This window comes from Prionailurus bengalensis, chromosome D3, assembly GCF_016509475.1.
Source record: "Prionailurus bengalensis isolate Pbe53 chromosome D3, Fcat_Pben_1.1_paternal_pri, whole genome shotgun sequence".
In the NCBI taxonomy this organism is placed as follows: domain Eukaryota; kingdom Metazoa; phylum Chordata; class Mammalia; order Carnivora; family Felidae; genus Prionailurus; species Prionailurus bengalensis.
This window is the reverse complement of record NC_057356.1, coordinates 28,325,544-28,352,885: the sequence shown is the minus strand read 5'-3', so window position 1 is coordinate 28,352,885 and position 27,342 is coordinate 28,325,544. Positions and strand designations below refer to the sequence as shown.

General features: G+C 43.4%; 1 protein-coding gene across 4 annotated transcripts in view; it reads right to left on the bottom strand.

The window, feature by feature from the left end:
• Positions 1 to 27,342, bottom strand: part of LOC122470460 (protein HIRA) — a 94,521-nt gene that overhangs the window by 66,178 nt on the left and 1,001 nt on the right. For 2 of the 4 annotated variants that reach the window (XM_043558089.1, XM_043558086.1), the window contains exons 2-5: positions 6,960 to 7,022; positions 5,101 to 5,211; positions 3,771 to 3,861; positions 2,347 to 2,441 (exon numbers count right to left, since the gene is read on the bottom strand). In XM_043558089.1, the coding sequence (XP_043414024.1) occupies positions 2,347 to 2,441; positions 3,771 to 3,861; positions 5,101 to 5,211; positions 6,960 to 7,022 (360 nt within the window). The other 2 variants (XM_043558087.1, XM_043558090.1) reach the window with 2 other exon arrangements.

The window sequence follows — 27,342 nt, the reverse complement described above, 5'->3', positions numbered from 1 at the left end:
GGGTGGGTGATGGGTATTGAGGAGGGCACCTTTTGGGATGAGCACTTGGTGTTGTATGGAAACCAATTTGTCAATAAATTTCATTAAAAAAAAAAAGAAATCTAAGATTATGAATAGAAAAGGATCTAGTACAATAAAGGCCTTCAGTACTTGTCAAAAAAAAAAAAAAGAGTAATAGATTACTTTTACACAAAATTCTTCCAAAGTTACCAAATTCACCTGCATTATGTTTCTTATTTTTCTATCTTTTTTCATATTCATCTATGCTTTGTGCGTGTGTGTGTGTGTGTGTGTGTGTGTTCTTTTAAGTTTTAGAAACCCAGAGTTATAGCTTCCTTTGAAGAATAAATATTTCTACATTTTGGAATAATTTTTCTTAAAAGCTTGAAACAATGCATCAACAAGTCAACAAATGATTTAGTATTAGGAGTCATTTCTGATGACTCCAACTTCTTCATTGGTTAACTACTTTAAGAAGTTTCCCTTAACCTTATGGTATCAATTCTGAAAACTTGCATTTTCTAGATTATATTTTTTGGAATTTTATTTTATTTTTTTAGTTTAAAAAACATTATGCTGTACTCTGATGATTTTTTTCCCTCTAGGTTAAATGTTTTTCTAGACCCTTTACTTCTAATTTCATCTAGGTCTTTTCTTCCTCTCCCCCTATTAAGTATGCCAAGTGTATGTTTTTCACGCTTTGCTTTTAAAACCCAGTGTTTTCTATTTATTTCTGCTTTCCCACTGATTTTTCTTCTTCCAACAGTTCTGCCCACCGCTGCTATCAGGACCACTGAATAAGCAGTGGGTAACCCTGCTGAAACTGGGCAACCCTACTTGCCTGGTAAAGGAGAGCCCTGGAGAGAAGTCGAGGTTATGGCTCAGCCCAAGTCTCAGGTTAGGAAACCCATCAAAGGTCTCATTGAGGCCTTACCCCACACTTGAACACCTACATGGACACTTTCTCCAAGTTCCAGAGGAGCCCAACTAGATAGACCTTGCTGTGAGCAACTGTGAATAAGTGAGGTTAAGTTACACGTTTTTATGGCTATCAACAATTACACAACGCTACTCTGTCAGTTTTCAAAAATGTAGAATTAATCTATGGTCACCTAGAGGTAAGTCTGTTCACCTTTAACATGTCTGTAGAGTATTTGCAGAGCATATTCTGTCAGCAGATTATAGCTGATGCCTTCCAAACCTCTCACTCTTGTCCCATCTTCTCCCAGGGCTCCAGGCTCAATTCCAATGGGTCTTGTGACATTCTTCCCCATCCCCGCTCCCCAAACTCAGCATATACCACACTGAACTGGTGTCCATCCCTGTAAGCCCACTATCATTATGGCCTGAGAGAGGACACCACTGGCAATGTAGGCACCAGCTAGGAATCTCCTTCGTCCCTCACTTGCTTTGTCTTAAGAATTTCCCAAGTCATTCTCCCTCTCTATCCCAATTATCCCAGGCCTGGTTCAGGCCCTTGCAGTTTTCATCTGAACCACTAAAACAGGCTCTTCTCTATACCTGTCAGAATGATCCCCCTCTTATACCTCAAAGCTTTTAATGGCTCCTGTCTCTTCCACGATAAAGGCCACCTTCATTAACAGGGAGCAAGAACCATCTGTGTCCTGGTCCTTGATACTCAGCCAGCCCCACTCTGTGCTGCTCCCTTGCCTTGTATGTAAAGATCTAGCAGTGGTGAAATGCTGCCAACCCACCATGCACGTCAGGCCTTTCTGGCTTCTGCTGTCACCCTGACTAGGAAAACACTTCAGGCCATTCTTGGGCAAGACCACAGGCTTCTATTCTGAGGTATAGTCCCTCTAGTATCCCTGGCATCTGAGTGTACAGCACATGGCTTATGACAGCTATTGACCGCCCTTCTTTCTCTTCAGTCCAAATCTGTCCCTTTCCATTCCAAATCTATTAAACATTTTGCGAAATTACTCAAGGTCAAGTGAAAAACTTTTCCTTGAGCCCCTTTTTATGTGTGCTCGTTTCTGTGGAATAAATAAAGTGTGCTTACAGACTTAGTGATCCACTGATGAAGGTAGTGATTCAGTTCACCAGGAAAAACAGCAGAACGTGGGGATTCTACATTGAAGATATAAACATATACCCCATGAGGGCAGGAGTGGGGGCACTGAATGCAGCTGGAGGCAGGCAGTGGGGATGGTAACTGCACAGACCTTGAGGGACAGGCTGGGTGTGACCGATGGTGATGGGGAGGGACGGCCCAGACGCAAGGCTGCTTTAAGGACCAAAACAGTCCACGGGGGCCGTGGAGGTGCTGCTGCTGATTTCAGACAGCTGCCAGGGCCGCCCACCCCAACAGGCAGCCCCACTCACCGCCTGAGTGACTCCGGAGGATAGAGACACATCGCCACTGCTCCACGTTGGCAAGCTTACCACTGGAGCCGAACACAGTGCTGGGGCCGATGTACCTGTGTGAAAGAGGAGTCAGAAAGGCACTCCAGGCATGCTCTAGGCACTGCACAGAGATGCTCACTGCAGCACAGCTTATCATGGCAGACAGAACAAAGCAAAACCAGACAACGGCTGGAAAGCATTGAATTGGTGAACAATAGAGGCTGATTAGGTAAGTTATGTTCCATGCACTTTATGAAATACCAAATAGCCATCACAAATCTTGTGGTAAAAGACTATCCACTGCATGGTGAAATGTTCACCATATATAATTAAGTGAAAGAAGCAGGCCACAGGACATCTTATACAATATGCTAGATATCAGTATGTAAAGAAAAAGAATACATGTAACATGGGTATCATCTATGCGTGGAAAATGGTTAAGACACACAAAAAATACCAAAATATTAACTTTGGCTTTCTTCGGGTGGTGGGATGGTGATTTTCTTTTATATATTTTTTTCAGATTTCCAAATTATATACTAAATATGTTATTTATGTTGACTAAAGCAGCAAAACCAACAGTCTTTTTAAAGCCCTCTTGGAAAGCACTCATAGCTCCTGCCATGTGAGCAGTTGGGTGGGTCCCCATGAAGGTGGTGTTAACACCATTGATGCACAGAGCCTCTGTTAACATTCTTTGCTCCCATAGAACTCTTATAGACCCACAGAAAAAGTTCACCGAGTGGACCAAAGGAGACAGCATGCCTTTGCTCTCATGGCCATGTCCATGGGGCCACTTTGGCTAGGCAGTGGGCTAGGGTCTGGTTCCCTAGTCTGACTAGCCCCCAGAGTTACCTGGGGAGCTGGTTATGAAACAGAGTCCCAGGACCCACCCTGAGAGACTCAGTCTAGGTTTAAAGAAAATGTTTTCTAGGTGATGGTTAGTTCATTGTGGGTACAGAGCAGGACTTTGAAGGGGTACTCCTTACTATCCCAGGGTGAGGCTGACAGAGAATGAGGTGAATGGCAAAGAGGGTGGGCTCTGGGTCCCCTCCCCCAAATTCCATCAGAGCACCTTGATGTTTACCTATGTTGTATGTTGGAAAATTTCATTTGGAAAACAAAACAAACAAAACCACCAACATCAGCAATGGACAGGATGAGCTTTTCAGGTAGAAACTCTGCAGCCCTGTAAGGGGGTGACTGAGCAGGTCTCCAGGCAGGTAGGTGGCCTCCTGACACCCTGGTCAGGCTCCAGCTACTCCTGGCCTACGTGTCTTCCTGCTACTCAGGAAGTTGGAGCTCTATGGACTTCAGTGCCAGAGTGGGAAAAGGTGACTGTGATTAAGACCAGCCAAGAAGCTTCTAAAAATAAAATGTGAAGAAAGGAAAATGATGCTTACGTAGCCCGTTTCCACACCATAATCAGTTTGTCATCTCCCCCAGAAGCTAAATACATCCCACTGTTTGACCACCGCACACAGTTCACACATGCTGGGAAGAAAAAAAAATAGGGTGATGAAAATCCAATAGTCACGCCCATTTGCTTTATGCAAAGTCTGGCAAGATGCAAAGGGTTTATAAAACCTACTCTGTCTCAACTATTCAAGGCATCCACTGTGGGTAAGCCCCAGAAGAACAATCCAGTTCAAATACTATTCTACTTGTGTTGTAATAACAAATGACCAGGACAGAGTTTGGAGGGCGACACTCTGCACAACCTGAGAAGTGTTAGTGCTGGATCAAACAGTCAATAGGAGAAGGTAAGTTTCCATGAAAATTGATAACTAAATCTCATTATTTCAAAAGGGCTGTCTCATGATGAGATATGTTTCTTAGCAGGGAGAATTCTTAAAATGAGGGCAAGTACTAAAAAGGCTGAGATGCCCTTCCCAAAACTTTCAGGGGAGCAGCCTGTTAGAGCATAAATCTCTGACTTCATCCCATCTGTAGCCCTTTTAAATTTGGATTTTCCAAACTTGTCAGCACTGCAGGTTGACTGGTTCTGCACTTATAAATTAAGACCAGCAGAAATGCCTCCTTGGCCCCTGATGGGTTAGAGCAACTCACAGCTGGGCCTTTGGGAGCCCTGCAATACAAGGGACACTATCCAAGTTGTAGCCCACAAACGGCTTGCCTGTGACTTGTACTCCACGTCGGAGGGCACTGAGAGACAGATGGGAGAGCAAGAACACACAGAGTCAAGGAAGGGAGGACATAACTGTTAACGGAGCATCTCCGGGGAGGCAACTAGGTTGGAAACCAGAGCCAGATACAGTCACCCTGTTGCTCAGAGGCAGGAAACTAAGGTGCTAAATGTAGGAAAGGAAACCACAACACTGTCTGACCAACAAAAGGGTCCTGGCAGAGGGCCTCAGAGTGACACAGTGGCAATCTTGAGACATTTTGGTGAGTTGTCTTTAATACACCCTTCCCCAGAACCCTACTGCTTCCAGGTCGCTGGCCCCAAAGCCCCATGGTATCAGGCAGTAACGACTCATGAGCAGGAAATCACCAGAGGTACCTGCAGACTGTCCAAAGATGGTTCTGTGGGCGGGCCGAGTCTTCTGCCGAATAACTCACCCAGGTGTGCAGCCAACATCTGTGCCTTCAGACAGCAGGCCGAGGGGAGTTACCGCCGCACGGGGCCTTATCTTTCTAATTACAAACACATGTGCTAACCTTGGGCACTCTGCCAACACGCAAAGCCTGCAAAGGGCCACTCTGTAATACCTAAGTGATTGTCCATCTGGCAAAGCATCTTGGGAATATTTTCATCCTTCTCGTCATCCTCCTGGAGGACTGGAGACATATTCCAGATCACAACCTTCCCAGAATCCTGTCCTGGAATGAAGGAGCAAAAATAATTCAATGTGCAATAAGTAGAAATTTGATATTAACTCTGAGACACAGTCCTCATTTAGCTTTCATAAACCATAATGGACTAGATTGGAGGAGACTAAATTTGCATTACTAATATATGGAAAAGATGAAGAAAACAAGTGTTTATGGGGATCAAAACCGATGTGGATTTAGTAGTAGGCTGAGGCCAACCTGACTTTGAAAAGAACTCTGCACTAAAAAACAGGAGGGCACTGAGGTCTGGTCTGGCCTCTAACACAGATCTCTCCAGACTCCCAGAAGGTCCTCATCCAGGCCCAAGACCCAGATTCCTCATCTGTAAGATGAAGAGCTGGAAAAGTTGATGTCCCAGGACCCTTTCAGGACCCAAGGATAGCAGCACATCCCTGTTGGTACTTCGGTCCCTTTCCAGATGTTGCCTGGTTCCATGGCTGAATGAAATGTGCCCTGAACATAGGAAAAAAGGTTCATTACCTTATCTGCCCTTTGCTTTCACCTGCAGATGGGAGATCAACTGAAAGAGGGCATTTACTGTTCTAGTGTAATAAAGTGATACAGTATTCTGCTAAAAAATTTATGTGTGCATCTTGGCAATGATTTTTCTTTCTAAGCTTTCCATTACTGATACCTAATGAAAAGTCTAGCCCCTCACTGAACTAGTTTAGAGGAGTAAAAACCACTAAATGCCTACTAATGGACAGATAAGAATTACCATAAGGCATACCTGAAACTGCCTATTGGCCACTATGTAAAAATATTTCCTAAACAGCTCTTCTTGACCTTACTCTATTGAGAAGGGTGGGAAGGTATGCCTCTTCTTATGGATGAGGAAAAAACCCAGTCCCTCAGCTTAGTCCAGTGGCCGTAGGTGACATCATGGGCACCTTCTGGGTGCAGCCCACAGCATGCAGGAAGGAAATCAAGACCTCCCTGCATACCCCTGCAGCAGGAAGTCTATAGACAGCCCATTCTGCAGCACCCAGCCTGAGGACCTGGAACTCACAGAAGCACTCTTATCCAGGGAGTTGCTGGCCAGAGAAAGACACTGCTCTGGGGTGAAGCTACCAGGGACTGGGCTCTGGGAATGCTATTTTATGCCACCATATATATATCTTGGTGTAGTGGCCTGATAAATGACTGTCTTTCTAAGCAGGGCTATTATTGTGACACCGCAACACTGGATGTAGTACACTGACAACGCTATGGACCGTATTTTCAAATGGCATGGGCATTTTACTTGCCTACAGCATACTTGTTCTCTAACTCAGCCAAATTCCTCTGAACCCAGAAAATGGGCCTAATAACTACACGACTACCTCCATAGTTCAGTCACCTCCTCCTCCTTTTCAGATGAGCAAGTGTGGCCAGAACAAAGATGAGGAACCAACCTTAGCCTCTGGGACTGGGGCTCTACCCTCGGGACCACCTGCCACTCTCCGTGTTCAATAAGTTGGGGCTTGGGAACGCAAACTGATTTTAATATTAGCCCAATGAATAGGAATTAAAAAGATACACCCACTACCAAAGTATTTATACAGAGCAAGCACACTGGAGCCAAAAAAGAATTTTTATTTAACCTATTCAGATAATAGATTATAATTATACATTTTAAATGGAATCTTATCCATACTGAAAAACAGAAGTGTTCTTTTTTCAGCTCAGTGGACAACCAGGAGAAGCAGAGTAAGGTGTCAGGGCTGAGTACTCCCTCTGTTACTCTGTGAACGTACCTTGTCCTCCAGTTGCGAACTTGGTCCCGTCAGGGTGAATATCAACTGAAAAAATTGGCTTGCCTAGAAACAAAGAAAAAAACACACACACACAACGTCTACCTTGGCTTGTATTCATTGGACAATATCAACAGAGTCAAAAATTTTGAAATGGTGGTTATCTGAGTAATATCTTTAATCACTGCTCCTAGGAAAAAATAATAGGCTGTTGATAAAGTATCTGTAAGAGTGGAGTGATCTAACAGTTTCAGTTAAAGTATAAACTGCTGGAAGACTCTCCAAGTGACATTAAATAGCTTAGTCTAAAAGTGGCACAAAGCATTCTGTCACTAGAACAACTGAGTCCACAGATCGCCTGGGCACTTGCACAAATGTCCAGCAGACAAGAGCTGGCCACCTTCTGAGGACACACAGTTGTAAAGGCTATGAGCAGGTCACGACAACAGCTGAGTCACAACGGCTATACCTCCAGCCATCTCCCCATCCCATGGATCTGCACTTGGCTGACAGCCTGGACACATAAAGCACCCTGGCCTTTTTGCTTCACTGACAGCTGGGTAGGACCAGTAGCTGACTGCGATCACACGCATCACTTCCCTCATCATGCTTCTGATTCCAAAAGACCTCCTATACATTTGTGCTGCATCAAAGTCCGTGGAAAGTCAGTATTCTCAGCATCTCCTCTGGCTGAACTTCCTCTACAGGATGAGCCCTCATTCAACCAGATATTCAGTCTGTCTAGGGGGAAGGACTATAGCTACTAGCTCCTAGAGTGCAGGGTGCAGACCCTACCAGGAGCCCATGAAGCTAGGTAGCTAGCTATAGCTTGGTGGACCAGACTGGCAAAGGCGTCGTGACAGCTTGAAACCCAGCAGACTACAAGTATTCCTGGGGCCTGGGGCCTGTGGGCATTTGTCTGGCTCCCTCATCTGCTTTCATGGTAAGAGTGGCATGTCAATTGTTGCCGTGTTCGTTACCACATTCTCAGCTTCTAGCATAGGTCTGATGAGTGGTGGCTCAGTAACATTTGGTTAGTGACAAATTAGATGCATGATGAATACCAGCAATCACTGATATAGTCAAGGTGCTATTGCTGAGGAGTATCTTAGTTGAGCATGCTTTGTCTCTGTTACCCAAGAGGAGTTGGCATGGACACCAGAACGAGGGTTACCAGCTCTAGAATCACATGGTGGCAAGTGCAGGCAGGGAGGGGCAGGGCAGAGGCAGGTGGTGGCTGCCTAAGAGCTCAAAATCCTGCTAGGGCTAGTGCCTAAGTGTAGAAAATAAAATATTGGTACTCAAAAAGGCAATGGCCAGCATGGGCCCCAAGAAACAGCCAGCTCACCTTACCTTCTTCTGGATAGCCATACCCCTACAGGCAAATTGAGCCTGAGTTTCCACAAAACAAAGGGAAATGTGCTCTCTTTCTTGTCATGTGGTAGTGGGGAAAACAGCTGTGCAAGGCCAGTATCAAGCAGGTGTGCCAAATGCAAGGGACCCATTTTGTCTCAGAGAACAAGGAGAAACCCTAGGAAAGTTGGAAATCACATTACATGTTATTTCGTCTCTACTACTTACTGAAATCCAAGACAACACAGCCTGCTACAAGCCCCTGACATCATACTGGCAGCTCCAGTCTGGTCCCTGAGACCCTCGGTCACCTCCAGGTACATACTCAAGAGTCGGAGCTCTACAGTGAAAGGTGAAACTTAGCCAAGTGGCTACCGATCGCCTTCCTAGAGCACATGCATACTCAAAGCTGTCCCAAACATATAGGAAATTCAGCCCTGGTCTGATCTGAGCTTTTACTCCAAGGGTTCCCAAGACAAGCCCCAACACAGCTCGGTACTCTTATAGCTTTGAAGGAGCCAGAACCAGCAGTGGAGCACACTCCGGGGGCATGAGGAGAGAGAGTTATTGCAAGTTGTTCTTCCATAGTCTAGATGGCAGACCCTAATTAGTCCCATCTTCATCTTCAAAAGAAGAATCCAGAAAACAATATACAGTAGGTAAAAGAAGGCAGGTGCTGAGAACACAGGTGAGAAGGACTGGGAATGCTCAAACTGGTACCCCTGTGCCTGTGCACTCACAACTACACTGGCACACCACACCCTTCCTGGGTCAGGTGGCTGCCAGGTGTGCTAAGCCAGAGAGCCTGAAATGCTGCTGCTGAGAATGTGCCACACTTTTCCACAGGCTGAGGACCTGGGAGGGAAGCAGTAGCAAGAAGGTGGATTTCTTGCCCATCTGGGCCATGACAAATGCCTGATAGGGAAGCCTCAAGAAACAAGAAAGGACAGTAGGGGCTCTGGGCCCAGGCTGTGCAGACCACGGCACTTACTGCTGAGACTAAGTGAGGTTCAGAGTACTGCCAGACACCAGACGAAGGCAATGATTAGTACCACTAAGAGCCTCGTGAAATTCAGAAGAACAGATGTCTCCCAGTATGGTGAGGACAGTGGTGAGGAGTGTCAACCCCCTTAGCACCACCATCTCTACTCAGGACCTCCCAGGAAGCTGCAATGGGCCAGTCCTTGGAGGTACCAGCCAGCTACTCCTTCCAGGAGAGGCAGAGTCACACTGGGGTAAGCCCTGTGGACCTCTTCTTCCCAGTCCATGACATGCTCTAATGAGCATCTGATGTGCCACTCAAGCCCTGCAGGCAGCACAGCCCAGGATATTCTCTAAGTTTCACAGTGTCCTCTGAAGTAGATAGTTCTGACATCCTCATTTGACAGAGGGGGAAACTGAGGCACACAAGTTAGGAAAGTTGCCCAAGGCCACACAAGCTGCTTTTTCCAGAGCCTGAGATTCAAGTATGGAAATGTACTTATCCAGGGGGAAGCTAGGAGGGGATACTCCTGGAGATGCTGGAGGGCTAGGATGACACTGCCTGCAGGGAAGTGATTTAAAGCCTACAGATGAAAGGTGAAGTAGAGAGACAGAGCACCAGTGAGAGCTATGCATATGTGCACAACTAGTCCTGATGACCTGGGCTTGGCCTTGGACTTGCTATACTGAGCACTGATCACCCCAGACACCTCAGTCCCACAGGCTGGGGGAGGCAGCTATCTGATTAGGCTCCACTGAACCACATTTCCCCAGGACTCCTGCCCTTGTGTGTTTTCCTCTCCTTGAATTTGGGCTGGCTCTCTGACCTGTTTTAACAGAATGTGACTGAAGTGATGCTGTTCTAGTTCTGAGCTTAAGCCTCAAACAGGTCCAGTTCAACTTTTGACTTCTGGAGAAGCTGCCATGTGTGAAGTTAAAGTACCCTGAGACCACCATGTAGAGACCTCCAAGCTGGCCACATAAAAAGGGTCAAAGAACCCAGACAACAGTGAGAATCAAGGCCCTGGCACAGGACCCAGACTGACCTGTTCTGGCCCCAAGCTGCTCTAGCCACCCCAGCAGATTCTATGCAGAACTAAGTTGAGCTGTCCCTGCTGGGCCTGGCCAGGTTTCACAATCACAAATAAATAATAAAACAGCTATTGTTTTAAGCCAGCAGGTTTTGGGGGTAGTTTTTTATACAAGAGACTACTCAAAATGCTAATTCATTCACTTTTCTGCCTAAGGTAACTGGATCTGCATACTTGTCATTTTCACCAAAAAAGTTCTAGCTGACTCAGTGACAGTCTTGAGAAGGCCATCAGGGAGGAGTATCCACCTGACTATAGGAGTGCTTTTCAGTTCCTTAAGTATATGAGACATTGTATGTCCCCTCAAGAAGTACATCAAAATCACTTAAGTGTAAGCCAAAGACAAGCCCGACTCCCCAAGAACACTCAGAGTAGAGGCTACCTTAGCAGAGGGGCTCTGTTGCACAGGTACTCGTCATAGCACGAGTCTTGACCACTAACCCACTCATAGCATCAATAGAATGTTTTCTCATCCATCCACCTTGGTGGTTGTCTGCTATGAGCCTGCTACTGGACTAAGTCGAGGGAAAGTAAAGCTGTGAATGGCTCAGCTCTGCACTCAGAAAGCTCCTAGTGATGGATGTCTGCACAGGTAGAATGCTACCTAAGCTTGGCCTTCCTACAGAAATCACAATTGAAGTGAGTCCCAAAGGTTGAGGAGAAGTCAGCCAGAAGAGGAGGGAAGGGAATGTCAGGCAGAGGGGATATGGCATGAAATGCAGAATAAGCCTGACAAGCTGCTGCAGAGTGTGGGGAGAAAGGAGGCTTGGGAGAGGGGCAGGGCCCAGCAAGGCACCACTGTGGAAAGCAGACCATCTTCTATAGCTATCTCTGAAGCAAAGGAATGCCACGATCAGATTCACATTTCAGCTCCACAAAGCTGTATGGAATGGGCTTTTGTTAAGACTGGAGGGAACTGTTAAGCTGGAGGGGGCCTTAAGGCTCCAAGGGAAGACAGAACTGAGGGCTGGAAATAGGCCTGGGTTAGAGCAATGAATGCACCTTGGTGGAATTCTCAGCCCTATTGCTCATAAGTTATTTAATCAGAACAATGGGGAAGACACAGTCACCCTTACAAGCACCTTCTGAGAGAGATTAAGAGGCCATGTCACATTGCTTTGAAGACGTCACATTTCACACGTGAACATTTGTGAGATCAAGATGTGCTTTGGTGAAAGGTGTGACTGAGGTAATGGGCACCATGTTTGCTTTTGTAGAGATGTGCCACAAAGCAGAAGAAATACGGTAGTGCACCTACACAAAGCCACGAACATAGTGCTGGCTCCCTACCTCCTTTTAGCACTAGATTCTTCAGTCCAAGAAAAACAGTGGTTCACATTCCCTCAGTAGAAACAGACCTCCTTTTTTCTAAAGGGCTTTGAGGTACAGCTGAGGAAAAGGATCTATGGCCTGACTAGTTAGAAAACCCTTACTGTGGCATAGCACAATGATAAAGATGAATTCCCAACTGCCTCCTGCATTCCATCTTTCTTTGTACTGTGACAGAGACAAAAGAGAAAGTAATCCATTCCCTGGATCCTAGAGCTGCCAAGCAATGTCACATCCTCTGAATGACAACGGCCAGCATCCTCTCCCTGCACACCCACTAAAGTCCATTCTCCTTGGGGCTCTGCTTCCAGGTCCCCCCTCCTGGACACCTTCCTGCACCCCTCCTCAGACCACATACAATACCCCGTTGTCACTCTCTCCACGGAGCCATGACAGTTGGCCCCTGTCCCCTGCCTGGGGTTGCTGATCTGACGACTGCAGCACAGTCTGCATATAGCAGGAATATTATTCTGCATATAGCAGGAATAAAGAGTCAATCTCAGAAGCTGGATTCTGACCAGGTGTGGTAAGGTAGAATCCTCCTCCCTTACAACAGAGGAAAAGATTCCTGGAGGAGCCCACATGTGGAACTTAAAGTCCAAACAAAGAGCAATGGCCAGAGAGCACCAGGAAGGGCCCAAATGAGAGTAGCCGGCCCTCTCAGTGGCCTTCAGACCTTTGGTTTGGGCTCCTGTCTTCGAGCCTTTATGCTCTGACAGCTCACGAGGCAGATCCAATGATACATCTGTGATGTGAGCATGCCCTGCTGAAATGGAAGCTTGGGGGAATTTGAGGTTTTCACCCAATACACATTGTTCCTGGAATCACTTCTCTCCTGTATAGTCCATTAATACCTGGTTTTAACAAATTTTGGTAAATCTGTAACTAAAAATGAAACATGGGGAAATGTTTGAAACATTTATTAAGTGAAAAAAGTTATAAAACAATATTAAAATATAAGATGGGTGCAAAGGACATGATCTACTATATAGAAAACCTTGAAGATTCCACAGAATAGATGAATTTAGTAAAACTGAATGACACAAAATCAACAAACTTAGTTGCATTTCTATACATTTAACAGTGAAAAATACAAAACAGAACCAAGAAAACAATTCCATTTAAAACAGAATAAAAAAATACTTAGAAATCAACATAACCAAGGGGGCCAAAGAGCTGTACAGTGAAAACTAGAAAACAGCGCTGAAAGAAATTAAAGACAGAAATAAATGGAAAGACATACTGTGTTCATGAACTGAAAGACTTAATTCTGTTAAGATGTCAACAATACCCAAAATTCTACAGATTTAATTCAATCCCTAACAGAACTGCAAGGACAGGGGTGTCTGGCTGGCTCAGTTGGTCGAGTGTGCAACTCTTGATCTTGAGGTTATGAGTTTCAGCCCTGTATTTACTTGAAAAAAAAAAAAAAACATGCACACACACACACAAAACAAAAAACTGCAATGACATTTTTGGAGAAATAGAAAAACCCATCCTATAATTCTTATGGAATGTCATGGGACACCAAATAGCCAAAAGAATCTTGGAAAAGAACAAAGCTGGAGTCTTAATGCTTCCTGATCTCAAAACGGACTACAAAGCTACAGTAATCAAAACAGTGTGTTACTGGCATGAAGACAGATAAATAGACCAGTGTGGCAGAATAGAGAGCCTAGAAATAAACACTTGCATATGTGGTCAAGTGATTTTCAACAAGGGTGCCAAGACCAGTCAATGGGAAAGGGACAGTTTTATCAACAAATGGTGCTGGAAAAAATGAACATCTGCCTGCAAAAGAATGAAGCTGGAACCTTACACCATATACATAAATTAACTCAAAATGGGTCAAGGACTCAAATATAAAACCTAACATTATAAGACTTTTAGAAGAAAACATGGGGGAAAGCTTTATGACACTAGATATGGCAATGTTTTCTTAGACATGATATCAAAGACACAGGAATTAAGAGGAAAAAAAATAGACAAACTGGACTTCTTGAAAATTAAAACCTTTTTGCCCACCAAAGGATACTATCAACAGAATAAAAAGGCAACCCACAAAATGGAGAAAATATTTGTAAACCACATAATCTGATGAGGGATTAAATGTCCAGAAATATAGAGAAAGCTCAATGACAGAAAACAGAAAAACCCATTCAAAAATGGGCAAAGGACTTGAACAGATATTTCTCCAAAGATGATGTACAAATGGCCAATAAGCATATAAAAAGATGCTCAACATCATTTGCTACCACAAAAATGCAAATCAAAACCAGAATGAGATTATCACATCTATTAGGTTGACTACTATTAACAAGAGACAGAGAAAGTAACAAGTGCTGGTAGAGATGTGTAGAAATTGGAATCCTGAGCATTGCTGGTGGGAGTGTAAAATGGGACATCTGCTTTTAAGACAGTATGGAGATTCCTTAAAAAATTAAAAATAGGATTACCCATGATCCAGCAATTCTACTTCTGGGTATTTATCCAAAAGAATTGAAAGCACGGTCTTGAGGAGATATTGTACACCCATGTTCATAATAGCAATATTCACAATAGCTAAGAAGTAGAAGCAGTATAAGTGTCCAGTGATGGGTGAATGGATAAGCAAACTGTGGTGTACATATACAATGGAATATTATTCAGCCTTAAGAGATTCTAACGCATTCTACAAAATGGATGAACCTTGCCAATATTATGGTAATTAACATAAGCTAGTCACAGAAACACAAATAATGTATGATGCCCCTTATATGAGGTCTCTAAAGCAGTCAAATTTATAAAGACAGAAAGATGGTTGCCAGGGGCTGGGGGACGGAGAATGGGGAGTTGTTGCTTAATGGGTATATAGTTTTAGTTTGGCAAGATGAAAAAGTTCTGGAGCTTGGTTACTCAATACTGTGAACATACATAACAGTACTGAATTACACACTTGAAAGATGGTTAAGATGGTAAATTTGGTTATGTGTATTTTACCACAACTTAAAAAAATGCTAATTAAAACCAAACCAAACCAAACCAAATCAATCTATGTATCTAGATATCTGTATAACTCTACCCATCTACCTACCTACCTGTCTGTAATGTACGGGGGCAAGGGAGGGTTATAACAAGTATTAATTAGAACTGCTCAGTATTGAGGGAGGGACAAACATGGCAGAGAAGTAGGGGGATCCAAACTTCCCACGTCTCTCAAAGAAGGGTTGAAGCCAAAGGACTTTGAACCCCAAGAGGCTGGGAGGAAAAGAGACTGAGTCACTACCAGGGATACACCAGGACAACCTGACAGGCCATAGGGCTACTCCAAGGAACAAATCAAAGCACACCTGGTGGAGGGTCCAAAACACCACTACAAGTAGGGAAATAAAATAACCAAAGTCACAACAACAGAGAGCAAGTAACACTCTCCAAAAAACACCTTCTGAAGGGCGAGGCCCTGGACAGTGTATGACCCCCCCTTTAATATAGCAGTGCTCGCAGGGGTAGAGCACATAACAAGCTTTTAAAACACGTAAGGGACAGAAAACTAGCCAAAATGACAAAATGGAAGAATTCTCCTCAAAAGAAATTCCAGGAAGAAATGACAGCTAATGAACTGATCAAAACAGATATAAGCAATATAACTGAACAAGAATTTAGAATAATGGTCATAAGATTAATTGCTGGGCTTGAAAAAAAGCATAGAACACAGCAGAGAATCTATTGCTGCAGAGATCAAGGAACTAAAAAATGGTAATGATGAAATAAAAAATGCTATAAATGAGGTGCAAAATAAAATGGAGGCGGCCACAGCATGGACTGAAGAGGCAGAGGGGAGAAGAAGTGAATTAGAAGATAAAATTATGGAAAAAGAGGAAGCCGAAAAAAAGAGAGACAGGGACGCCTGGGTGGCTCAGTCGGCTGGGCAACCAACTTCACTCAGGTCATGATCTCACAGATTGTGAGTTCGAGCCCCGCATCGGGCTCTGTGCTGACAGCTCAGAGCATGGAGCCTGCTTCAGATTCTGTGTCTCCCTCTCTCTCTGCCCCTCCCCCACTCACGTTCTATCTCTCTCCTTCAAGAGTAAATAAACATTTAAAAAAAAAAAAAAAAGAGGGGTGCCTGGGTGGCTCAGTCGGTTGGGTGACCGACTTCGGCTCAGGTCATGATCAAACGGTTCATGAGTTCGAGCCCCGTGTCGGGCTCTGTGCTAACAGCTCAGAGCCTGGAGCCTGCTTCGGATTCTGTGTCTCCCTCTCTCTCTGCCCCTCCCCCGCTCATCCTCTGTCTCTCTCGGTCTCAGAAATAAGTAAACATAAAAATTAAAATAAAAAGAGAGAGAGAGACAAAAAAAATCCTGGATCACAAGAGGAGAATTAGAGAACTGACTCAATCAAACAGAACAATATCCGTATCATAGGAATTCCAGGAGAAGGAGAGAGAGAGAGAAAGGGGCTGAAGGTGTACTTTAACAAATCACAGCTGAGAACTTCCCCAATCTGGGGAAGGAAACAAATACTGAAATCCAAGAGGCACAGAGAGCTCCTCTCAGACGTAACTTGAATCAATCTCTGCACAACATATCAGAGTGAAACTGGCAAAATACAAGGATAAAGAGAGAATTCTGAAAGCAGTTAGGGATAAATGGGGCTTACCATACAAAGGTAGACACATAAGGGTAGTAGCAGACCTATCTACTGAAACTTGGCAGGCCAGAAAAGAATGACAGGAAATCTTCAATGTGATGAACAAGAAAAATATGCAGCCAAGAATCCTTTATTCAGCAAGCCTATCATTCAGAATAGAAGGAGAGATAAAGGTTTTCCCAAACAAAAACTGAAGGAATTCATCACCACTAAACCTGCCCTACAAGAGATCCTAAGGGGGACTCTGTGAGTGAAATGTTGGAAGGACCACAAATACCAGAGACATCAGTACAAGCATGAAACCTACAGATAACACAATGACTCTAAACCCCTATCTTTCAATAATAACACTTAATGTAAATGGACTAAATGCTCCAATCGAAAGACACAGTGTATCAGAATGGACAAAAAAAAAACACAAGACCCATCTATTTGCTGTCTATAAGATACCATTTTAGACTCGAGGACACCTTCAGATTCAAAGTAAGGGGATGCAGAACTATTTATCATGCTACTGGAAGCCAAAACAAAGCTGGAGTAGCCATACTTATATCAGACAAACTAGACTTTAAATTAAAGGCTGTAACAAGAGATGAAGAAGGGCATTACATAATAATTACGAGGTCTATCCATCAGGAAGAGCTAACAATTATAAATGTCTATGCACCAAATTCGGAAGCACCCAAATATATAAAACAATTAATCACAAACATAAGCAATCTTATTGTTAAGAATGTGGTAATTGCAGGGGACTTTAATACTCCACTTACAACAACAGACGGATCATCTAGACAGAAAATCAATAAAGAAACAACGGCCCTGAATGATACACTGGACCAGATGGACTTGACAGATATATTTAGAACTTTTCATCCTAAAGCAGCAAGAATATACTTTCTTCTCGAGTGCACCTGGAACATTCTCCAAGATATATCACATACTGGGTCACAAAACAGCCCTCAATAAATAGACAAGAATTGAGATCATACTATGCACACTTTCAGATCACACGGCTATGAAACTTGAAATCAACCACAGGAAAAGGTTTGGAAAACCTCCAAATGCATGGAGGTTAAAGAACATCCTACTAAAGAACGAATGGGCCAATCAGGCAATTAAAGAAGAAATTAAAAAATATATGGAAACAAATGAAAATGAAAACACAACAATCCAAACCCTTTGGGATGCAGCAAAGGCAGTCCTAGGAGGAAAATACATTGCAATCTAGGCCTATCTCAAGAAACAAGAAAAACCCCAAATACAAAATCTAACAGCACACCTAAAGGAACAAGAAGAAGAACAGCAAAGAAACCCCAAACCCAGCAGAAGAAGAGAAATAATAAAGATCAGAGCAGAAATGAATATAGAATCCAAAAAAAAACCAAACAAAAAAAAAACAGATCAACGAAACTAAGAGTTCGGGTTTTTTTGAAAAAACAAACAAAACTGATAAACCTCTAGCCAGGCTTCTCAAAAAGAGAGAGGACCCAAACAGATAAAATCACGAATGAAAATGGATTTATTACAACCAATCCCTCAGAAATACAAGCAATTATCAGGGAATGCTATGAAAAATTATATGCCAACAAACTGGACAACCTAGAAGAAATGGACAAATTCCTAAACACCCACACATTACCAAAACTCAAACAGGAAGAAATAGAAAATTTGAACACACCCATAACTAGTGAAGAAAATAAATCAGTTATCAAAAATCTCCCAACAAATAAGAGTCCTGGACCAAATGGCTTTCCTGGGGAATAGAACTGCTCAGTGTCTACTATGGTAGTGGATACATGAACCCACATAGGTGAAAAACTGTATAGAACTAATGTGCCCCCCGCCCCCTGCTCCCAATGAATACAAGTAGAAAAGTCTGAATAAGAGATGGATTGTGTCAATATCAATGTCAATGTGATATTATACTGTTGTTTTACAAACTGTTACCAGTGGGAGAAACTGGGCAAAGTGTACAAAGAATCTCCTAGTATTATTTCATTTGTGTGAGAATCTACAACTATCTCAATAAATAAATACACACATATATATGGTCTGTTTTTAAATATGTGCGTGTATGTATGTAGTAATATAAAAGTAAAAGGAAAATATCAAAATATAAGTGGCTGTAAATAAAACTGATTCCTTCTGCAGGTGATAATATGCACTTTTACATCTACAACCAAATATCTCTCTGCACCTAAGCGCTCTAATGTGCAGCTAGCTCCTCTATCCAGCTGTCTACAGACATCTCATCTTCATCTTCTCTACAACAGAACTCCTGATCTCCCGGCTCAAACCTACTCTACCTGTCATCTACCCACTGGCTAAGACTATGCCTGGGACAGGGGAACCAACAGGCCCAGCACAATGGCCCCACCAGCCCCACGACTTTTCTGGCCTCATCTTTTGCCTCCTCACCAGTCACTGGCCCAGAGCCAAGGCCTCCCCTCTGTTCCTAGACTGTGAAGGTGCGCTTCCACTCAGCACCCTGCACTGGTTCCTTCCTCAGCTGGAAGCTCTTTTCCCAGACACACACACAATCCTTTCTCACCTTTTTTTAGTCTTTGCTCAATGTTGCCCTCTCACTGAGTCCTGCTCTAACCACCCTAGTTGAAAGTATTACTCCTCAACTTGGCACAACCACTCCCAATTCTCATCTATTTTTTTTCTTAACAACTTTTTATATACTGTATAATTTCCTTTATTGCATGTTTGTCCACCCCAACCACCAGAATGTAAACTCCAAGAGGTCAGCAATTTTTGTCTGTTTCAGTCACAGAGTCACCATGGTACCTAGAGCTGTAGCTTGGCACACAGTAGGCACTCAATAAATACTTGTTAATGGCTGGAGGAAGCCTACAGCAGAGGCCCAAAATTCAAAAAACACTTTCAGTATCACTAGCATCCCAATCTGTGAAAAGCAGGCTCCTCATCTCCTGAAGTGGGGACTCAGATGTCACCAAACACCTGCAAGTGGAAGTACAGTCTTGGCTGGCTCACAAAGCCATCTGCTGCTGTTACCTCTACTGCTTTCAACCACAAAAACTTCTCCTCCAGTCTCCTTAAGTAAGCACTACCACAATGACATCTCATAGGTATCAGGTGGCTGAGAGATTCAAAACAGCACAGGAAGGAAGCTGTAGAAATCATGTAACCGTGTGTGTGTGTGTGTGTGTGTGTGTGTGTGTGTGTGTATTTGCCACAAACTAAAGAAGAAAGTGACAGGTATATCATTGACTTCTCCAGTACTGTTTGCCAATACATAATCAAGGAAGCTTTGGTAACAGTCATTATCTATTTCTTCATACTCTTTTCTCCTCTATTTTTGCAGAACAGATAAATTCCTTAAAAGTTATCTGCAAATGGATTTCTGTAAACATAATAATCTCTTCTATACAGTTCCATTAGAAAATTAAAAGCAATTAAAAACAATGTTCCCACAGGGAGGAAAACGTAGCTTTAACGATTAAGAAAATAACACTACAGTTGATAATACTGTATCCCATACTTGAAAGATTTACTATCTTAAAAGTTCTCTTTGCAAGACAAAAATTCTGTAATTACGTATGGTGATGGATGTTAACTAGACTTATTATGGTTGTCATTTTGCGATATATACAAACACGGAATCATTACATTGTACACCTGAAACATTAACGCCATGTTAATTATATCTCCATTTAAAAAAAAGTAAAATATAAATAACAAACCTACAATAATATTTAAGTAGAAAATGCAGAGCAACATTTTAATTACTCCAGTTATATGTGCAATGCAAGATCTGAAGGGAGGCTACACAATAAAAATACTGAATTTGCTATGGTATCAGGGATTTAGCTAAGATTTTAAAGAATGCAGACATTTTTGCAATGTGTTATGTACACTAAATAAAACGTGTGTGTTTTTTTAAAAAGCACCGAGCCACCCAGTTATTTTTTTCCAAATAGTCTCAAAGACCATTTAAAAAGCTTTAGCAATATGTTTGTTTTCCTTTTTGCATTTTCTATTTTTTCCTAAACTGAACAGATATTACTGTGATAAAAAAAATAATTTTACAAATTAAAAATACCCAATCACAAAATGCTTCATTATCTAGAAACACGTATACACCGTAAGATGTATCCTAGTATAATTATATATGGCAACTAGCCAAAATATTGTCCTATTCCTTAACAACAGCTCTAGAATGGAACTCTATAGTGTTTTCAAAAGGGAGAAGATAAAGAAGCTACTTAAATGGGCACCTGGGGAAGGCCCTGTGTGGTGGCCTCATTTGGTCTACCTCTTCTAATTGAATCCTGGCTCTTCCTCTCTGTTTGCCTTGTTCACAGTCTTACTGATCTCACTGGACAGCAACCCTGCCCTTCACCTGGGAGTCACTCCATTTCACATCCCACATTGTGCCCTGGTGACTATCTTCACAATATATCTGTAACTCAAACTTTCTAGGGGGGTGCAAATGTTCTGTATCTTGAGTTGGGAATGAGTTAGAGAGTGTATTTATTTGCCGAAATTCATCCAATTGTCTGTATACGAATTGTCTGTACATTTCACTATAATTTTATAAAATAATGTATGTAAATTATACCAAAAAACATATATACTCATATAGAATCCAGCTGTTTCTCACCAGCACTATTACCTCCATCATCACTCCTTTATCATCACCCTGGTCCAAACCACAGTCATCTCTTGCCTGGATCATTGCAACTGCCTTTTAATGGGTCTCTCAGCTTCCTCCCTTGCCCCAATACCCATCCTAGTCCCCGTGCAGCAATAGGGGGGATTTCTAAGACCCAAGTCAGACCATGTTACTCCTCTGCTCACAAGGCACTGTGAACTGAGGCCTAGCAGCCACCAGGCCCTCCCAGTCAGCCCATTGATCTCTCCGGCCTCATTCCTTGGTGCTCTTGTCCATGTGCAGCTCCAATCACAAGACATCCATACTATTCCTCAAACCTGCCAGGCAAGTACTCTCTGCCTGTAATGCTCGTCCCTCAGAGGAGCCTTCCTCACCTCCAACGGGCCTGTCACAGATGTAGTGGTACCTGGCTAGGCCCCCTCCCTCCAGGAATAAAGCACCTGCCCCCAGCTATGGGAATGTTGGCAGCCTGTGAAAGCTCCCGGCTCAGACCTTCTCCATAGGGGACCTGACCTCAGTGGAAGAACTGCTTTGACCAAGGTCAGGTCCCCTCCTCAAGAGAGCCTGTGCCCAATGACTGTGGACATGGAAATGGAAAGACCTGGCCCTTCACCTCAATTCAGGACAATTCACAAAGACTAGCTGCAGAGCTAACAAGGTCAGCTGCAGCTTTTGTTGCACTTGCATCTCAACTCACCTTCTCCCTGTCCAGTCCTGCTTCCAGCACTCCCCTATAATTCTTTTTTTTTAATTGTTTTTAACATTTATTAATTTTTGAGAGACAGAGTGTGAGCAGAGAGAGAGACACAGAATCCAAAGCAGGCTCCAGGCTCTGAGCCGTCAGCACAGAGCCTGATGCAGGGCCTGAACCCATGAACTGCAAGATCATGACCTGAGCCAAAATCAGACGCTTAACCGACTGAGTCACCCAGATGCCCCTCCGTTAATAATTCTGCATGCAAGGCCTCTCACTCTTAAGAGTCTGCTTCCTGCAACAGTCTGCTCACGTTACCTTTGCACTCAGTCTTTCCCAAAGCACCCTACTTAAAATTCTCCCACCCTTGGGGTGCCTGGTTAGCTCAGTTAAGCATCCCACTCTTGACTTTGGCTCAGGTCATGATCTCACAGCTCACGAGTTCGAGCTCTGAGTTCTCTACTGTCAGCGCAGTCTACTTAGGATTCTTTCTCTTTCTCCCTCTCTCTTCCCCTGTCCCCCTCCCTCTCTGCCCTCGCCCGCTGGTGCTGTCTCTCAAATTAAATAAGTGAACTTAAAAAAAAAAAATTCTCCCACCCTCCAACCCTACCACAGTGCTCCTCATCTGTCGGCTGTTTCTCCACACACTCACCCATCTAATGTTCTCTGCAACTGCTTGTTTATGATGTCTGCTGTCTCCCCCATGTGCTCCTCTCCTCCCTCTCCCTGTCTGCTTAGACAGGATGCTCCCAGCAGATAGCCCTTCTAGTCTCACTGGCTAAATGCATCACATGCTGCTCCTCAAAAGATCTTGCTATGCTGCTTGGTTCACTGTTACATTGTCAGCACTTACAATCTGTACTCATTATTTGTTGAATGGATGAATTCACTGAATGCCTCTCTTGTGCAGGACCTTCTGATGGATGATGCAGCAGACCTGGAGACCACTCCTATGAAGGTCTTTTCCTGGCCTTCAAATGGGGCTTGCTGCCTCTTGTTTGTCTCTCATTATAGTAGCTCTAGCCAGGGCAGCCTCCCTGTGATTTGGTCTATCCTAGGTTAGTTAATGCATCAAAACAGGTATGGCTTTCAAAAGCAGCAAGGTTTGACCCAAATGGGTTTTCTTTAAGCCAGAGGTGTTCTGAACCACTTGCTATCTGTTTGTTTCATCTACTCCCTTTCATAAAATGCTCTCAATCTTCCCCAAGCTTTTCCTTCTGACACTTCCACAGCAGCAGTGCCTTTTCCACCACCACAATCCAACCCCATCAAGGCTCACCCACAAACAAGGCCCTTGTCCCCAGCACTATTGTGGCTCACTCGTGTAGCTCCTGGTTTCCACCTGCATCGTAGAATGTAGTCTGTACGTCCTTCTCTCCCACCTACTACACAGCCTTCCATATATAGGGGTAGCCTTATTTACCTCTGATCACCATGGATCTTCTCTCCAGAATGGCTCAAAGTTTCATCCATAAATAAGTGAAAGATCCACATGTATATTATCTAAGTTAAAATCTCATCCAGTTTTCTTCTGAATCTTCTTCAAATGTATTCTGGTTCTTTTTTTAAATCAACCTACTGTCTTCAGGCATAACTCAATGAGTTATGGAGAGAGCTTGGGTTTCCTGAGCCTTGATAGGTAGCAGGTGAGACAGGTGTTATTGGCTTCATTTAACAAGTCAGGAAATGAAATTAAAAGAACCTCTGTAACACATATTTGGTGAGCAGCAGAGCACAGAGATTCAAGAACAAGACTATCTGACTCCAAAATAAAAGATAAAATTCTCGTCTTCACGAAACTTATAATCTAGTTGGAACCATGAGACAAATACATAAAAAGGCAAATAACAATAAAAATGTTCTATCTAGGGGTGCCTGGGTAACTCAGCTGGTTGAGTGACTAACTCCTGATTTTGGCTTAGGTCACGATCCCAGGGTCACGGGATCAAACACTGCATCAGGCTCTGTGCTGAGCATGGAGCCTGCTTAAGATTCTCTCTCTCTCCTCCCTTCTGCCCTTCTCCCCCACTTGCGTGCTCTCTCTCATATTTAAAATTTTTTTTTTTTTTGAACGTTTATTTATTTTTGGGACAGAGAGAGACAGAGCATGAACGGGGGAGGGGCAGAGAGAGAGGGAGACACAGAATCGGAAACAGGCTCCAGGCTCTGAGCCTTCAGCCCAGAGCCCGACGCGGGGCTCGAACTCACGGACCGCGAGATCGTGACCTGGCTGAAGTCGGACGCTTAACCGACTGCGCCACCCAGGCGCCCCCTCTCTCATATTTAAAAAAACAAAACAAAACAAAGTTCTTATGTAGAGCAGGGTTTCTCAATCTCAGCACCACTAACATTTTGGGCCAGATGGTTCTTTACTATGGGGGAATGTCCTGCATGCTGCAGGGTGTTCAGCAGCAGTCCCACCCTCTACCTACTAGATGCCAGTAGCACCCCCACTTCAGTTGTAAAAACCAAAAGTGTTTCCAGACATTGGCCTGTTTGAGAACCCCTGACATAAACAAACTGCAAAGCTTATCTTAACGACCACTGCAATCATAAAATATCACCATTAGGGTCCCTCCCAGGCTGTTCTCAGAGATAAGTCTGCAGTGCCCCTCTAGCAACCAGGCAGGGCCTTTCCACACCCGCTGCTGACTTCATTACTGTACTATCCTGCTTGCATTTCTCCTTCAAGCTGACTTATTTATTTTCACCCAGATGCAGTATATGTCTCAGGAAGATGTCTTGAAATCCCTTCTGAAAGGACATAGGGTAGGGGGAAAAATAATCCAATTAAAGGGCAGAAGCAAAAACATACACCATAAAGCAATGTGATTAACTGACAAATTATCCCAGTGTTGAAAATTTGCCAAATGCCTTTTTACAACAATGCCATCAAAGTGTGAGCCAGAGGCCAAGGGAGGACAAGAGTTCTTTCAGTCCTGGCCCTTCTGGTTAGAATGGGCTTCCCTGAAGAGCTGTGCATGAACGCTATCTGCTCAGGGGTGAAAAATTCCAGAAACTCTCAGGAACAAAGGCCCAGGGATGGGAAGAACCATGAATTTCTTTTTTTTCTTTTTAAGTTTATTTATTTATTTTGAGAGAGAGAAAGCATGCACATGTGGAGGGAGGGGCAGAGAGAGAGGGAGAGAAAGAATCCCAAGCAGACTCCATGCTGTCTGTGCAGAGCCAGACCCAGGGCTCAATGCCACGAACCATGAGATCACGACCTGAGCCAAGATCAAAAGCGGATGCTTAACTGACTGAGCCCTCCAGGCACCCCAAGAACCATGAATTTCCATGAAATTTTCTAAAATACAAACTAACCTAACTTATAAATGAAACTTATTCTGGCCAAGCCTAAAATAAAATTAAATATATATGGAATACAATATCCAAGAACACAGAGTAAAACGGGTATAAACAGTGGCTGGTACGTAACTCCTATGTAAGTAATAAATATTATTAGCTTTTATTATATATCTTAATTTAAGACAGTCTTTCATATTTGAGTACAGGGTGAAATAACAGGAACAAATCTTTACATTTCCTCAACTTTACCAAGGCCTAGAAGTGGACTCACAAGCCTAAGTATTTACAGGTAATAAATGATGGCATCTTGAATCCAGTCTGATTCCATGTTCAAGGCTCATTTCACTGTGATATGACACACCTCAAGATTTATTAATTTACTGGTCACTTTAAAGCAGTGATTCTCAACTGGGGGTGATTCTGGCCACCAGGGGATACCGGCAATGTCTGGAGACATTTTTGGTTGTCACAATTGAGTGTGTGCGTTTGGGGGTGGGGGGTGGTACTGGTATCCGATGGATTGAGGCCAGGGATGTTAACATCCTACAACACACAGTATGGTCCTCACAACAATTATGTGACCCAAAGTGTCAATAGTGCTGAGGTTGAGAAACCTAGCTTAGAGGAAAGGTCTTACCAATATTATTAACCAGGAAGATGGAGACCAAAAGAATGCTTACACGCCAACAGATATTTCTTCCTTTGCCTTTAACCTGCTCTATTCTAGCTGTCCTCTCCACCATGTGTGAATGGATTCTGCCCCCACAGGTAATATGCTGGGCTCTCTGCTCCTTCCCTCTTTGGACTCTCAGACACCAGAAAAAGTATGTTCAAGCTACAGAACGGGTCAGGAGACAGGAATGCAGCATCAGGAAGGCAGAAAGTGCAAGGATGCACTCTCCAAAGCACCATGGTCTTTTGGGTTTGTTAATCCAAAGTAAGTGTGATTTTACTGGCCACTAGCCACAACTCTGGCTTCTGGCTAAGCAGCCCCTGTTCCCTGCAGCAACTACTATTCACCAGTCTTTAAAAGACTGCTCAGTAGTGATCTAGATCACTATCATGTCCTTCAGATAGTGGTAATCTACCCTGACAGTCCTTCTGAACACTTGAAGAGACAGAGGTTGATTTCAGGATATTTTAAAAGAAAGTTATATCCTAGACCACCAGTCTTAATTTATTATTGTCTCTTAGATTTCGAAAGCACTTTATATTCTACCTTTTTTTGTGTCTACCTTTTGTGTCTACCTTTGCTACCAAAGATCACATTTGTACTGTGAAGAAAGCAGAGCAGATATCATCCTGTTCTATTCTAGGACCATGGAGAGAGAGACTATAGCAACAAGAGGCCAGAGCCCACTGCTCTGCCCACTCTGCCAGGCTGGGATGTTTGGCTGCTGGCCTGGTTGCAGACTCTCTCTCTCTCATTTGTACCTAATCGCTTAAGCATCTTGACATACTTATGCTTACATAGCATAAAACTTGTGTCTTACAAAGGAGTTTATCACAAAGTTAGAAATTATATGGCAAGAAGTAAAAGAGACTGAAGAGGGGTAGACCATACACAAAAATTGATCTAGACAAAGCGTTTTAAAATAAAAATTCCTTCAGATCTTCACTTACACAGCAAACTAGTTCATAACAAAACGTTTCCTTTCCTGACTCACAAGCACCATAATTTATAATTAACGAACATTTGCCCAATTCTCCAGGGAAAGATCTACATGCTACACATCAGGAAATGCTCTTGGAGATCAGCACAGGAGAAATGAAACTCAAGTTCACCACTTTTGCTTTCATGCACAGTAAACCTAATTGTGTCTTTGTAAATTATGGAAACCTCAGCATACCTCTTGTACCCAATATTTACCACATACCCTTTGTGTGGGAGGTACTGCTGAGTTTAGCAGGGAATATAGAATGAGGCCCTGCCCTGGGGCAGGGGCTGGGGCTGGAGGGTGAGTAATATGAAACGTAAACCCACAGGGACAGGGCACATCAAGTGGAATACAACAGGAGAAATGGGAACAACAACAAAAAAGGTGACCTCATCGGGACACTGAAAAATGAGAAAGATGTCACACAAGAAGATGGAGGAAAGAGCACTTCTGACTGTAAGGACATACAGTTTCAGTTCAGTTCAGTTGCAATAGTAGAAAACATCCTGGGATTAAGTTCAAAACTAAAAAGCTACACATGTATAAAAAAGGGCCTTCTACTTGCTCTCAAAGAAAACACTAGCTCCCTCTAGTCGCATTGCAAAGTAGAAATGAGGAACAAGACAGAATCAGGGTGACCCTTTTCCTGTCAGCAGAGACAGCCTGGAATCAGGGCTTCAGGCCTTAGGCTGGAGAAGTG